We start from the raw sequence: 15,318 nt of genomic DNA, 5'->3' as shown, positions 1-15,318 counted from the left end.
TATGTACAGCTGAGAGGGGTGGTGGTAGGGCTAATTTATACGCAACGGGTCCAATCCGATCTAAGACCTCGAAGGGTCCTATAAAAGGTGGATTGAACTTTCCTTTGCGTCCAAATCTTAGAACACCTTTCATTGGGGTCACCTTCAAGAATACCATGTCGTCCACTTCAAATTCTAGACTCCTTCCCCATATATCTGCATAACTTTTTTGTCTACTTTGAGTAGTGCACATTCTTGCCTTGATCTTTTACACCGCTTCATTGGTAACTTGGACTAATTTGGGACCCAAAAATTCACGTTCCACTAATTCATCCCAGCACAATGGAGTCCTACACCGTTTTCCATACAAAGTCTTGTAGGGTGCCATACCAATAGTTGTCTAGAAGCTGTTGTTGTGGGCAAATTCCATTAAATGTAATTTAGGGTCCCAGTTATCCTTGAAGTGTAACACACCGACACGTTGCATATGTTCTAAGATCTGGCTCAAACATTCCATCTGACCATCTGTATGTGGGTGAAGTGTTGTATGAAATCTAGGCGAGTACCAACGCTTTCTAAAATTCTCACCAAAATGTCAACGTAAAGTGTGGGTCTCGATCTGATACAATTGACATAAAAACTCCATGCAATCTAACAATTTTTTCATGTATAGTTGTGCCTAATTATCCATTGTGTAGCTGCCTTTACGGAAATGCGCTAACTTTGTCACCTAATCCACAATTACTCATATAACTCCCCTTCAATGTTTTTTGCAATCCCACTATAAAATTCTTGGCTACATTCTCTCATTTCCATTCTGGTACACTGAGGGGTTGCAACAATTCCGCCGTTTTCTGTTTAGGTGTTTTGACTTGCTGGCATAGTAGGCATTTACTCAAATTTTGCTATGTTTTTCTTCATACCACGCCACAAAAAGTGTTACTTTACGTCTTGATACATCTTGGTATTACCAAGGTGCATCGCAAACGCGAAATTATGCGCCTCGTTTAGTATCTCATTTTTCAGTTCTTCTACCACTAGTACACATAAACGCCCTTGGTAGTAATCCACCATCAAACGACTTGGAGTAACTATCAACTGGTCTTGTCGCTAACTCATTAAGTATTTTTTTCCTAACCCAGTGTCTCATATTTGATCATCAATGATTCTCTATCGACGTGTGGGTTAGACCGTCAATTGAGCTAGTTGTGCTCTAATTCTTTCCATTGTCACCATTATCCTAGCTTGTTTAAAATTTTGTCTATACTCGAGGCTCTCTTGTGATTAATGTTGACGAATGGGTTGTCTTTCTACTTAGGGCATCGAAGACAACATTGGCCTTCCCAAGGTGGTATGATATGGAATCAACCCAAGAGAAAGTATGGAAAGAATTACCTTGATGATCAAGATCAAGAGTAAAGAAAACACGTTTCTAAACTCGTGATTTGAATCACTCCACAAGAAGTTTGATCAATATCACTTGAATAACTGTAGCGTGCAAGTTCTAAACACAAAAATTTGCAAACAAAATCTTAGCTCTCAATAAAGCTGAAAAAATAGATTTTTTTTTTTTTTTAATTACAGAATGTGATGTCTCTAATGGAAGAAAAGAAGGTTTTACATAGCCTTTACAACTTTAACGTATTGACACATAACTCCCAAATTAAATTGACTCGTACATGAGAAATACCCATAACCTCCCTATTAAAATGGCTAGTTAAGGGTGGAATATGTTAACGTGTGGGTTACAATATAACTTTAACTCTTATCTTAAAAACTAGCTTAAATATGATTAAATATGATAAACAAATATTTAAATTATAATTAAACAATGCAATTAATGAAATGTGCTTATTAGTCATCCTTAGACTAGTTCCATAAATTGAGCTGAGTTCATTAAATGCAACTTATGTATTTAATGCACCTCTTTCTTAAAGCTCAACTTTGCACAACATATAAGAGAGGTCTCCAACGTCTTAGAGAACTTCCTTTGATGAGCTCACCATAGCTTGAATATAAGTGTACAAGGTTTGTTGTAGCTTCTTGGCTCTTGTCCTTGTAATTGGACCTTGAGGTATGAAAATTCCTTGGTCGTGGTTCATTTCACTGTTGGGGCATTAGTATAACCACGAACTCATAATGACCATTTTGAAAGTTGTCTTCGGCATATCTTCCTTTTTTATCTTGATCTAATGGTCACCTGCTCGGAGATCTATCTTAGAGAACACTATTACTTCCATGAGCTGATCAGATAGGTCTTCAATGCGTGAAAGGAGGTACTTATTCTTCACTGTACTCTTGTTTAACTCCTTAAATCATGCACAAGTGAATAGAGTCATCCTTTTTCTTAACGAAAAACACCAGTGCACCCCACAACGATACGTTAGGGCGGATTAATCCCTTATCTAATAGCTCTTGCAATTATGCCTTGAGTTCCTTTAGTTTAGCTGGCGCCATACGATACGGGGCCTTGGAGATAGGGTCATACCTGGTTCCAGCTCTATTTTGAAATTCACATCTCGATACGGGGGAATTCCTGATAAATCCTTTAGAAACACATTTGAGAATTCATTTGCTACAGACACTGTAGTCAAGGAAGTTTCTTCTTTTTTAGTATTCACAGCGCTAGCTAGTATAGCCCACACTCCGTGCTATACCAACTTTTTCGCTTTCCACCATCGATATCACTTTAGGCATGGTACCTAGACTTGTACCCTTGAATTTGAATCTAGTCTTGGACAGTGGCGCAAACACCACTTCTTTCTTATAATAGTATATGTTAGCATGGTTTTCCACTAACCAATCCGGTCCATTATTACATCATAGTCAGTCATATCCATGACCATTATGTTTACCTCTTGGCTAATTTTTGACACTATCACTTGACCGTCAGAAAATTCATACACAGAGGTTCCAATACAAATTTTGCTTGACAGATGAAAACAGTAGATATAAACGAATGCATAGATCTCGAATAAAAAAATGTTAAAGCAAGGTGGCAAAAAACAGATAAAGTACTTGTCACCACAGCGTCGAGATTTTCAGTGTTCTTACTAGTTGAGGATAAGTTTTCGTCGGAGGGCAGTTATATGGCGATCCGCTGCAGTCGAACCCCTTTGCTGATCTTCAAGATTATCCACGCGACCCCCTGAACAATTTCTAGCTAAATGACCTTCTTGCCCACACCGAAAATAGGCTCTGGTATGAACCAAGCACTGTCCCAAATGATTCTTCCCATGTTCATTGCATTTAGGTCTGTCATCTCCTCTAGTATCATATCAGCCTGGTTGTTGACCACGCCTAGGATCCCGACGATGTCTGTTAGGTCGTCGTTGTGGTCAAGCAAAAGGTTGCTCATGATGATCAATCTAGGCATGACATCGTTTCTAACCTACTGTAACAGTCAGTGGAGGGGGTTCTCGAGATTCATCTTCTCCTCCCATGGCTTTAGCTACTCTTAGAGCGGCAACATAAGTAGTATGCGTTATCGCCTCAATTGTACGATGAATCTTCTTGTCCAATTCCAAGATGAATCTTTGTTCTAATTTATGTACAGTGTCCACAACTATGGGGCAAATCGTTTCATTCTTATAAAGTCCCTTGCATATGTGGTAAATGAACGTTCTCTCTCACTCAGTTGTGTGAACCTTATTGTTTACTCACTCAGTTGGTAAATGAACGTTCTAGAAAGACACTCTTGAAGTCCGACCACAAGATTACACTTCCCTCTGGACTAAGAATCTCACGAGTGCACTGCCACCACAACTCTGCATCGCCACGCACATGAACGCTCCATATTGTACCTTCTGATCATTTGGGCAATTTTTCAGCCCAAACATTATCACTATTGACGTCAACTACAACTGTGCCACTGTTGGATCATTTGCAATCCCACTAAAAGTTATCGGGGTCATCACAGACTTTAGGTATTTGACCTATTTGGTTGATGACAAAGCATTGGCTTGTTGGGTTGTTACTATCGTTGCATAACTGCTTGTAACGATTAAGGCAGTTGTGAGGTCTGGTGTGACTTGAGGCGCCGCTGGAGGTGGTGTGGCACTATTTCTCAGGCCAATTTACCAATTCCTCGCATATCAATCCTTTTCTACCTCTTCCTCTACCGTTAGTAGGGGTCATAATCTATATATAACACATAACGTACTAAGTCTATAATATTCCACTTACATACATTACATACTTTTCTAATCAATCACATAAATACATCCAACACATGCTTATAACTTCACATTAACATAATCATATTAACATACTTGACATAATATGTCTAACTTGCACCCTCGTAATCATGCAAACATAACAAACCTAACATATCAAACTTTACTTTATCAAATTAATCTACTACATGCATCATTCAACTAAACCAGTTATTATCTTCAAGAAGTATACTTAATAGTGACGGTACATCTATTGGAGGACCATGAAAGTATGGTGGGCCTACAGGATCTAAACCTAGAGCTCTAACACCAACTGTAACGCCCCTACATGCATGCCTTAAATATATATGCAGAAACTCATAATAAATAGTTTAAAATAAAGTCATTGACTTACATATTTAATTAAAAAATAAAAAGTTTCAAATAACATAGTCTTTTAACATGAAACATAAAGAAACCGTCTATTAACTACTAAATGTAAAACAATGCTTTCTACTGGCCTATCATGACTTATCTCGACTTCCATGGCCTTTCCTGCATTCACCGTCATCCGTGAATGGGAGCTTTACCTTTACCTTTACCTGAAAATATAAGGGTAGTACATGACTTGGGTATTTTAAAAAATACTAAGTCACCCAACTATTGGGGTTAGTAATGCAATCATACACATAACAAGATTTGGGACCTATTCTCTAAAACCATAACATGGTCTTGGACTCTTTCCTATTCTAGGCAGAGTGGGATGTGTGATACTTTTCCACACACAGCCCATGTACGCGCACATAAACCCACCAAGCAAGCTCGTATAGGTACCCTTGAGCCTGGCTTGGTCAGGCACAATGCATTGCATGTCGACGGACGCACAGAAAAGGAAAGGCCTGCATGATATCATGGCGAACATAAATATCGAAGGTACACATCTGTACTAACATAATATAATGGGGAAGTATCCCGATGTACATGACATACATACATGCATGAGGTCTCCATGGTTTACATTCATAATATAACATTAACATCATTCCCTTTCTCGTTTCATCCATGACATATTACATATGTGCATTATGTTTACATGGCAATCATCACATTATCCATCACATAACTTCACATGGCAAGACATGACATGACATACATAGCATTTCATTTCATTCATAACATATTGTAATGTCACATGCATACATTACATAGCATCATATGTCAATTCAAACAGCACATAAGCATAACATAAAATAATATGGTGCATGCAGGGGCCACAAAGCATGCACCATCGTACATCATTCAACTATCAAACTCCAACCGTAAGGTTACTTACATGGTTGACCTTGACCGAAGTTCCTAATCACTTTATAGCTGCCTCGAGACTATACTTCAATATTCAATTTCACCTATGTCAATTCATATCACATTGATAAGACATATCAATACCTTAGTCTAGCTAAATATGACGATTATTTCACATTACAATTTCTAAATCTACCTAAAATGAGTAAACAAGAGTGTTATTGACCTCAATTGCCTCTAATAAGGTCAAAAATAGCTTCAGGAGGGTCAGAAACTTGGGAAACAGTAGTATATTGAGCCACTTAAGCCAAAAAGTTGAGCTGATAAGGATCACGATGTTCCAAATACTAGACCTATTACACAATCAAAGGCCAATAAAATTCAACAAACATTCATTTTTCATCTACAAAATTTTATAGGCGCGGTGCAACTATTATTTTATGTGTTACAAGCTGATTCAATAGAGAAATGATCATTTGGAGCTACGAAAGTGAATATTTGCATGGTTGAAGTTGCGGATGAAGTTGCTATAAATTGCACTTGATTCCCCCTCTTGAGAAGGGATTCTTCCTCGAATCACAACCATCATATACATCAAAAGAACTCAAATCAATAACATTAAAAGTTGCACTAACACCATAGTCACCTAATAAATCAATTTTATAAATAATATGAATTAATAATTTAAATAAAATAGTAAATTATTTAATTGAACTAATTAAATTGTATTGGAAAAATCATTATTCGTGTGGAAATGAAATCGTGGGAGAGTTGCCACGTGCGTGAGAGAGGCGGCAGCCAACTATATATTTATTTATATAAATAATAAATAATAAGACGATTTTTCTCTATTTTTCATTAAATATATAATATATATAATAATAATAATAACAGTGTTGATGTTCTTAGCCCCCAAGTTTGGTTTTCCCACTTTTGGCTGCAAAAACCCTAAAATAATTTCCCTCTTTTCAATTCATTCCTTTCTTTTTGCTCTCCACTCCTTTTTTTTTCTTCTTCTCCACTTCCTTCCTTCTCAGATCCAACATTCCGCCCTTTCTTCTTCTCCAGGTGAGCATCTTACTCCCCCTCACTCAAATTTCCCCCTTATTTCTTCTTCTTCCTTTCCGATTTCTTCTTGATTCTGTTGATCCGATCTTTCTTGCTCTTTTCTTCTTCTTTTCCTTTGTTTTGGTGGATAATTCTTTGATCAATATTTTGAAACGTTACCGGTGGATAATTCTTGCCCTTTGTGTTTGATTTTGTTTTTCCTGCTCTTAATTCTCTCTCTTTATCGATTTTCTTTGTCATTCATGGTTGTTGATTGCAGCTTGGACTTGTGGAACCGCCTCTCTGATCATTTCCGGGTAAATTCGACTACTTAAAAGAGGGTTTTCTTGTTTAAAGTTCGAGGTCTGGGTCTCATGAGAATTTTTAGGGGAATGCAGAAATCGTTTTGCAAGGAGCAGAAGGAGCTGGGCTGGAAGAATATATTCTGCCGAGGGTTGGGTGTCACTGCTCCCAAGGCAAGAACTCGTGATAAACCCATGCTTATTACTGCCTTCTTGACTCTCTGAGCTTCTTGGTTCATTTCTCGAGGCGTCCTCCTTTTAATAAACCACTCCAATGACGAGGGTCTTTATATCGCGAGCTTCCTCTGGTGGTGGTTCTTCTTCTACTAACCCCAACCGATCTTCTGCCCCTGGTGGTTCTTCATCATCTCGCCCTGAACAACAACACGTTTCTACTTCTCCACACCCAGTTTCGAAAGATGAGGACCTTGGAGAGAATGTACAGGAACAGTCTACTACTGTTGATGAGGTTTTGGACGCCACGAATAGCGAAAGCAAGACAGTGAAAACAGAAGATGTTTTGATCGAAGGCTCTTATAACGATCAGCAGATGGAGATTTTGAGAGATGAACTTTCTGGAGATAATGAGAAAGTTGTTAAAGATGATGCTCCGGATGTAGGGGAACTTAGAATGATATCGGATCACTTGCAAATTCTGGAGAGGAACGCACTTGAAAATGAGTGCTGTACCGGGGGTTCTTCGATGGCCATTCCGGGGAATTCACCACCTCCACCACCCCCTGCCCCACCGCTCAAGCCGTCTTCAGTGAGCTCATCAAACACAAGGAGACATGTTTTGGGAAGTTCTAATGCGGGTAGAATTGGGTCCCCAAGAAGTAGTGGCATTGCCCGGTCTGTTGTTTCAAATAGGACCTCCCTCACTGGGTCACGGCCTTCATCTCCAAGATCACATGTCGATAGCGAGGGGTACAACAGTGCCGATGAGCACAACTCTTGTTATGTGTCCTATTATGATCTGGTAAGGTTTTTAGAATGATGCAGATAATTTGATCGATTTCTTGGTTTACTCTTTCGTGTTTCCTAGACTAAATATCTTAGAATTCTGAAATGTTTCTTGTTTTCTTGTTCTAAATAAATGTTAAGACGCTAAAGTGGAATTCTAAAGATCCTCTCTTCTAGTGGTTTCCCCTGATACATTGTGCTTTAGTAGTTAAAGATGTTCATGCAACTCATATTGAATGTCAAGGTTTTCCATTTCTATTTCCTGGCCATCAAATAAGGTTTTTCCCCCTTTTTAGGGGATTTATTTATCTAGGTATTTGAATACCTTGAACATTACTGCATCTTCTGTAATAAACTCTTGTACTGATCCAATGTGTACGTTTCACTTTAACTCATTTTAGGAAAGAGAGAGGCAGTTTGAGGCTGAAATTAAGCGAGTAAAGGGTTTTGAAGTTAAAAGAATGCTGGAGGATGGGAATTGCCTCTTTCGTGCTGTTGCAGATCAAGTGTATGGGGATTCTGAAGCATACGATCTGATTCGACAGATGTGTATAGATTACATGGTATGATGATTTCTGTTGATCTCTCTTTGATGATATTAAGTTAATGATCTCAAAAGATTTTTGGTTTCAGCTTCTGCATTTGACTTAGTTGAAGGATTTAATATTTAATTTGGATTGAATTGAATGTTAATGTTGAACCAAAATTTAATAGATATGGTAAGGTTCATTTTCACCATTACAATGTTAGTAATAAGACCCCAGATTAGTTTTTGTTACTGATGTTGGAAAAGACACAATACTTGCCTATTTATCTTTTTCTTTTTAAAATTTTTTATACAGAGCTGGTCTGCCAATAATGGAGGAGATATATATAGGTTGAATAACAGAGAAACAGTGAAATAGTGACCATAGGCATGCCTAGGGCAGATATTAGGGAAACCAATGAATAGATCAAAGCATTAATCTTCATTAAATAGAGGGAGAGTTCAAAAGGAGGTAAGACAATTGTCCTCCCGATCTTATGGCAAGGGAATTAGGTAAAATCTACTTAACTAGCAATAATCATTGACGGCTAAGAATAATGCAAGATAATTGAGAGAACATACCCTTCATGGAATTCTCATTACATCTAGTTCTCCTTCATTCTGGAGGCCTCCTGTAAAAGAGCTCTTATCTCTATACGTCAAATTGATCTTGGTCTTCTTATCTTAAAATTCCCCAACGGGGTTTGTTTGGAGATAGGAAAACCGAACAAGGATGCTTGAATTTATTATAGTTTAAAGGTAAACCATATTTGACAAAAAGGATATGCTAAGTTTTTTATTTAAATATAAAAAAACGGAACTATGATAGATAGCCAAAGAAGGCATGAAAGATCTCCAGTTGGAAATGGTGTTGGCTTTTGATTAAAGAAAAAATGATTGTTGTAGTATAGGGGGTACACGGACACAAACTATTTGTAGTAGAGCTAGCCTACACTAGAGTCGTCCACCTTTCTAATTTTATCTTTATTTTTTTTAAGTTATTCCCATCTTACTAATTTTATCTTTATTTTTTAAAAAGTTATTACGACCTTTCTAATTTTATCGTTAACTTCTTTTTAAGTTATTCCCAAAAAGTAGCCATGACAACATTCTAAACAGTACTAAGCCTTGAACCCCACAACGATTGGATGGACACTCTGTGTTGTTAAAAAAAAAATGTATTCCAGAAGAATTCAGCAATTTCTCCAACAATAAATTGAAAGAACAATCAAAGAAAAGCTGGATTTAGCTTTCCGTCAAATTTTGTATGGCCTACCAACTAATGAACTATTAAAGACACCTAACTAACTGTAAACAAATAAAGGGTAGTTATATTGAAACAGCAAATTGAATTCACTAGTCACCCATGTTTTTTAAATCCAGAGGCGCACTAAGGTGCAATGACTCTTTGGGGCTGAAGTGCAAGGTGCAAAAAAAAAAAAAAAAGCACGTTTTGTTTTTGAGGTAAACTGTATCAAAAACAGAAAATATAGGTACGTGTATATATACACAGTAAGAAACCTTCAAGGAGAAAAAAGAGGTTCTAACGAAGAAAAATGTATAAACGAACAAGGTCCAAATATTTGCCTTTTAACATAGTGTCAGAGGCAGTACTCCAAAACAAAGAACAAAATCAAAGTTTAAAGTCCTACACTAGATAAGGGTTCATCCTCATTCTTCCCATTATTAGACTTATATCCATCTGTAAGTTCTTTGTCTTCAAACTCAAGAGTTGTCCAAATTTACTAGTGTGGGTGTGGGTTGTGTGGAGGATGAACATGGAGCTTTAGTCTTGGTTCTTGAAGTAGATAATAGATAAGTTCTTTTGGTCCAGTTTCTCTTGAAACATTGCCACTTGTTAAAGAATCATCCTTGGATGCAAGATCATCCTCATCTTCAGAATCATCATTTATTCTTCTTGTACTGTCATCAATATCTTTTGAAGAGATGGGGTCAATGACTTCCCGAATTTTATATCGACGTTTCAATGCCCTATTATATTTGATGAACACCAATTCATTCAAACAACTTTCTGCAAGCGTTTATATTGAAATTCCTCTACAATTTTAACTAAGAATTTGAAACTTATTTCTCAAGGTAATTTGAGGAGAAATAACTAACTTGCCATAAAAAAACTCTCCAATTATGTTCGCATCACTGCAAGTAAGACCTTGCAAGTTTGGAGCTGATTGTCCAAAATCGTTCCACTAGTAGATGACTATTTTGATAATATTCCATCTCACTTTAGTGTAAGGATCATGGTCCATTTGGATCCAGTTTTTCCTGTACATTAATTGAGTTTACTATGCTGTTCAGGAGCGTGAGAGGGATCACTTTTCCCAGTTTATAACTGAAGGATTTACATCTTATTGCAAGAGGAAAAGAAGAGATAAGGTTTGGTGTAGTTTAGATTGTTATTATTATGTTTTAATTCTATAACCTTTTCCTTCAATTTTGGTGCTTGGTGATGGAATGGGGTTATTTCATCTGTTGCAGGTATATGGAAATAATGCTGAAATCCAAGCGCTTTGTGAGATGTATAATCGACCAATACATATTTTCTCATATGGCACAGGTGCAAATTATGTGTATATTCATATGGTTATAGACACTGCTCTTGGATAGTGGTTTAGCTACCTTTTTAAAAAGTAGTGCCCAATCGTCTGTGCTTATAGTTTGTCATTACTGTACTTATTGGCAAAGAGGGTAGTTTTTTATATTTTTTATATTTTTACGTTCTCATGGTTTGTTACTATTATCATTAGTTTTAGTGTTATCATTAGTCTTTGGTTTTTTTATACATTTTTTATAATTACCTTTATTATAATGCAGAACCTATTAACATCTTTCATGGAAACTATACTACTGACCTGCCTCCCATTCGGTTGAGTTATCATCATGGCAATCATTACAACTCTCTTGTTGATCCACGACGCTTAGCAATTGGTGCAGGGCTTGGCTTCAGCAGTCTTCGAGGGGTATGCTTTTATTTTAAAGCTCTACATTTCTTCTTTGTTTGTTATAACAACAATTAAGGAAACAGTTAGAGGCTTCCCTGGAAACAGGGAGATCTATAAAACAAGGTGAAAAGATGGCAACCCACCCTATCAAATGGTTTTTAAAATAATTTTTCCAATAAGCCTTCGAAGGGCATAGTATGATATGGCCTGTTCAAGGCATGGTATTGTCAGAGACCACACAATTCCTTTCTGAGAGACAAGTATAACGAAGAATTTAAGAAAATTATAGGGTTTTGGTTTTCCTTCCCTTTCTTGTAATTTCATTTTTCAATGAAATTATATCTTGCAAAAAAAACAATAATAATAATAATAAATAAATAAACAAACAAAAGAAAATTCTTGACTGCCCTAAACCTTTAAATAAATGTTGTCATTCTGCCCATAGGTCTTAGGGCAAAAGATTTTAGAGCCGTAGTTTTAGACCAGGAATTTTTAGTCTAAATTTAGTTCCTGAATAGTAGGGCTTAACTTCCTTAATGATTTTTTTATGTTGAACTCTAACTAGCCATTGTCATTACTATTTTTACTTAAATATTGACCTTACTTGCCGAAGGGACTAGCAGGTGATGATATGGTATAACATCGCATAAGGGAGTAGTTTAGCTGGATAAATGAGGGTGGGAGGGGAAACAAAAGAAGATGGTGGGGCTTGAGTGTAATACATTTTAAACTGGATGTTTTACCACCCTATGCGTTTGTATTTTATTTGGTTGGTCTACCACTTTGTGCCATCTTCAGGTCGTGTCGAATCTCACTTATTAATTTGTTAATATGATGTGTTATCCATATATAACTAATATGAATGATAGGAAAATTGTATCGGAATTGAAAGTTCAACACATAAATGGATTTTATAATATCAGTGACTAAATAGATGCAACCGTGATTCATTTTTTAATGCTCAGAGACTAAACTAGGGACTGAATCTGTATTGAACCACAAGATTTTTTTGCTAAGGTTTTGGCAACAAGGATGAGATTGCTGCTGATTTTTTCTACGGGAGCATTTGGTGCTAGGAAACAAATTTTAGGAGACATTTTAGATGAGGTTCTCATACTTAATGAGATGAAAGAGGATTACATATGCTTTATACGAAAAAAAAAAAAAAAAAAGGGAGAGAAATGTTATTTTTATATTGATTTGAGGTATGACATAGGATCCTTTATTCTTTTTTTCCTTTTTGTAGTAGATCTTCTTGCCAGACTTAATCTGACAGGCACAAATTCAACGAGTGAAAGGTTTCTTTGTAGAAAGGGACGACCTCTCTGATTTGCCATTTTGTTGATATCATCCTATTCTTTTGCTTTGTGTCAATCTCAACGAAGATCTGGTTTAAATTTTGACAAGAAGAAATTTTTAGTTTTGACTTCAATTGTGATCTTGGTAAGCTTGAGAGATAAGCTCAGTTGTGGACGGTTGTGAGATTTTATCTTTGTCCAAGACATGGGCATTCATTGATATGTAGTCCAAGGGCTTGTTCTTTTTTAGATCCGTGGTTTGGAAGAATTCAATGGTGTTCTCTGCTTGGAAGAAAGCCTCTTTCAAGCTTTTTGAATCCGTAAGGAACTATTTACACGGGTATTTTCTTCTTATTTTGAAAATATTTTGAGTTTGAGCAGTTGAGGAGTAGATCCTCCCAGGATTAATGAGTCGGAATATCATATCACTATTTCTTCTACAGATAGAGAGAAACTTTTCTGACTGAGTTCTTAAGATTTAGTTTATCCACCAACTGATTCCTAGGGCCAAATGTAACTGGAAGAACTTCAATGGATGATCATTCTTTTAAAATACATTTGATGACTATTGTGTGTTTTTGAACTTTTTGTCGAACATCTTTATCGACCTTAATGTTTTTGGTCTGCAGGCAAATGTTGACAAGGATAAAGTGAAGGCTGCTTTGAAAGCGCAGCAAGATCAACAGATTGATAATGCAAGTATCTTGGATTGTTATATTTTTAGATCACAGGAGATTTGTGAAGTAAAAGTGATCTTAACATTATTTTACTTTTCTGACTTGACAGTCTCTTCTTGCTCAAGGACGGTATTTCTCAGATCTTGAGGTTACTGAAAAGGAGATAGAACAGATGGTGATGGAAGCTTCGAGAACTGAATATCTCGCTAAATATTCCTCGAAACAGCAATTGGACCGAAGAGACAATTCCTCAACCCCGGGTGCAGAACCATCTTCTTCAGGCGCCAGTACGTATACTCTTCTTATGACTCGTACTCGTTGGAAATGGGAAGTAAAAAACGTTAGCTTTATGTTAAAAATTTCAGGATCGTCGGGAAGTGAGGGTAACTGTAAGAGAGAAAGCGGCGGGGTGCAGGAGTCGGTTTTAAGCAATGGGATGCAAACAGTGCTTTCGATGGGGTTCGGTTACCTACAGGTGATCGAAGCTTATAGCATATTTGGAGACGATGTGGATTCAATGGTTTGTTATTTGTTGGAAACTGGGGAGAGCAGCAGACGCAAAGGCAAGGCCACAGAATGATGGAGTGAGTAAAAGCAGCAGCCAGCTTTTACGTTAGGACAAACACTACTACCGGTGGAAAAGGGTTGGTCTCTCAAATCTCTCTCTAATATTCCAACAACATCATCATTGGTTTCACTGGGTAAGTGAGAAAGTATTAAAGAGAGAGGTGTGTATGGGAACGAACTTGGATCCTGTTCTGGCATCATCATCATATATGATAATAAAGCAAACTCTACCCTTTTAATCTCCCATCTCTATTACACAACCTCTCTATTGGTTGATAAAAAAAATGTCTTTCAAGAAAATTCTCAATGCTTTATGAATATAAAGGGAATTTTTTGTTGAAACACTACTGAATCTATATCAGTTTAGGGGAAGATGATTTAATTTTGAACCCAAATTGAGATTTTCTCAAGGAGGTAAAGAAGGCTTTGGTCTAAGTAAACCCTTTTGTGCATGGTCGAAGTTTCTTCATGTTGCTTTTTAAAAAGCTTTTGAAATTTTTGCGTGCACACAAGTTGACTTTGGGGGGGTGTACACAAATCACAAGTTGAATGGAGAAAATCTTATAGACCCGTTCGAGTTGACTTTGGGGTGTACACAAGTCACAAATCTTATAGATCTGTTCAAAATTTTGGATTTGTTAGGTTGAAATCAATGTGTTACATATGCCCTTTATTTTTCGTATTTTTCGTTTTCAATTCTTTTTTGAATTATAGCAGAATTCTTTTTTGAATTATAGCAGTTCTAGGTTTAAATATTACTTTGATCCAAGTACCTTTAGCTGTAGTTTATTTTGGTTTCCATTACTGGAAAAAAATAGAAAGAAGAAAATATTCAATTTAGTTAATGTACTTTTAAATTTGATTCATTTTTGTGAGTATCAAAATATTTATTTTTGTCCTAAAAAAAAAACAAGAAAAAAAATTAACATGAAATTAATAAAATGAAAAATTAGCGCGAAAATTAACCTTTTGAAATTACAAAAATTAAATTTAGTTAAATGTAAAAAGTATAAATACTAATGTAGTATTTAATGGTTCACATCTTAACATTTGATGATTTCTTTTGTGTTGGGACTTTTTTTTTAATTCAACCGTTTATAATTAGAGATCAAATCATTGACCTTTGCGTTGACTCAATTAGATGATAAACAAATAAGATTTAATAAATAGCTCTTGGATTTAGCTAAGTTAGGAACTCACACCTGTGCACTCTATAGAATGGAGATTTCTCTCTATACCTCTCCCTCCCCAATTCTTTATAGATTTTCTTTCAATAAACTCTCTATTTGAGTCATAGTAGGGAAGACGGTGGAAGTATAGGAAATTCAATTATTTAATTAAATTTTGTTTAATTCTAAATAAAATTTAAGTGGTTTCCAACGCTTTTGTGGTATGAAAAAAAAGTTCATTTAGAATCAAGCCATCAATGCCTAGAAAAAATCAAAAAAACCACCACCAAAACCTACCAAAATAATGAGGGCTCCCGAGGAACATACCAATGGTTGAGCTTTTTTCGTTTTTTTTTTTTTTTTTTTTTTTTTTT

The 15,318-nt window shown here is 36.3% G+C and overlaps 1 protein-coding gene across 2 annotated transcripts; it reads left to right on the top strand.

Moving 5' to 3' along the window:
* Positions 1–6,353: 6,353 nt before the first annotated feature.
* Positions 6,354–14,018, top strand: LOC111434182 (OTU domain-containing protein 5-B). 2 transcript variants are annotated; one of them, XM_023071549.1, is made up of 10 exons: positions 6,354–6,503; positions 6,763–6,799; positions 6,881–7,763; positions 8,149–8,310; positions 10,590–10,667; positions 10,770–10,848; positions 11,106–11,251; positions 13,161–13,226; positions 13,318–13,495; positions 13,574–14,018. In XM_023071549.1, exons 3-10 carry the CDS (start codon positions 7,059–7,061, stop codon positions 13,786–13,788), a joined length of 1,629 nt encoding a protein of 542 aa, XP_022927317.1. In that variant the 5' UTR covers positions 6,354–6,503; positions 6,763–6,799; positions 6,881–7,058; the 3' UTR covers positions 13,789–14,018. The 2 variants fall into 2 exon arrangements, with proteins under 2 accessions (XP_022927317.1, XP_022927315.1); XM_023071547.1 differs by lacking the exon at positions 6,354–6,503 and adding an exon at positions 6,516–6,664.
* The last annotated feature ends 1,300 nt before the right edge of the window (positions 14,019–15,318 follow it).

Source organism: Cucurbita moschata, unplaced genomic scaffold, assembly GCF_002738365.1.
Source record: "Cucurbita moschata cultivar Rifu unplaced genomic scaffold, Cmos_1.0 Cmo_Scf00044, whole genome shotgun sequence".
Taxonomy (NCBI): domain Eukaryota; kingdom Viridiplantae; phylum Streptophyta; class Magnoliopsida; order Cucurbitales; family Cucurbitaceae; genus Cucurbita; species Cucurbita moschata.
The sequence above is the reverse complement of the archived record's forward strand: the minus strand, read 5'-3'. Positions and strand labels throughout refer to the sequence as shown.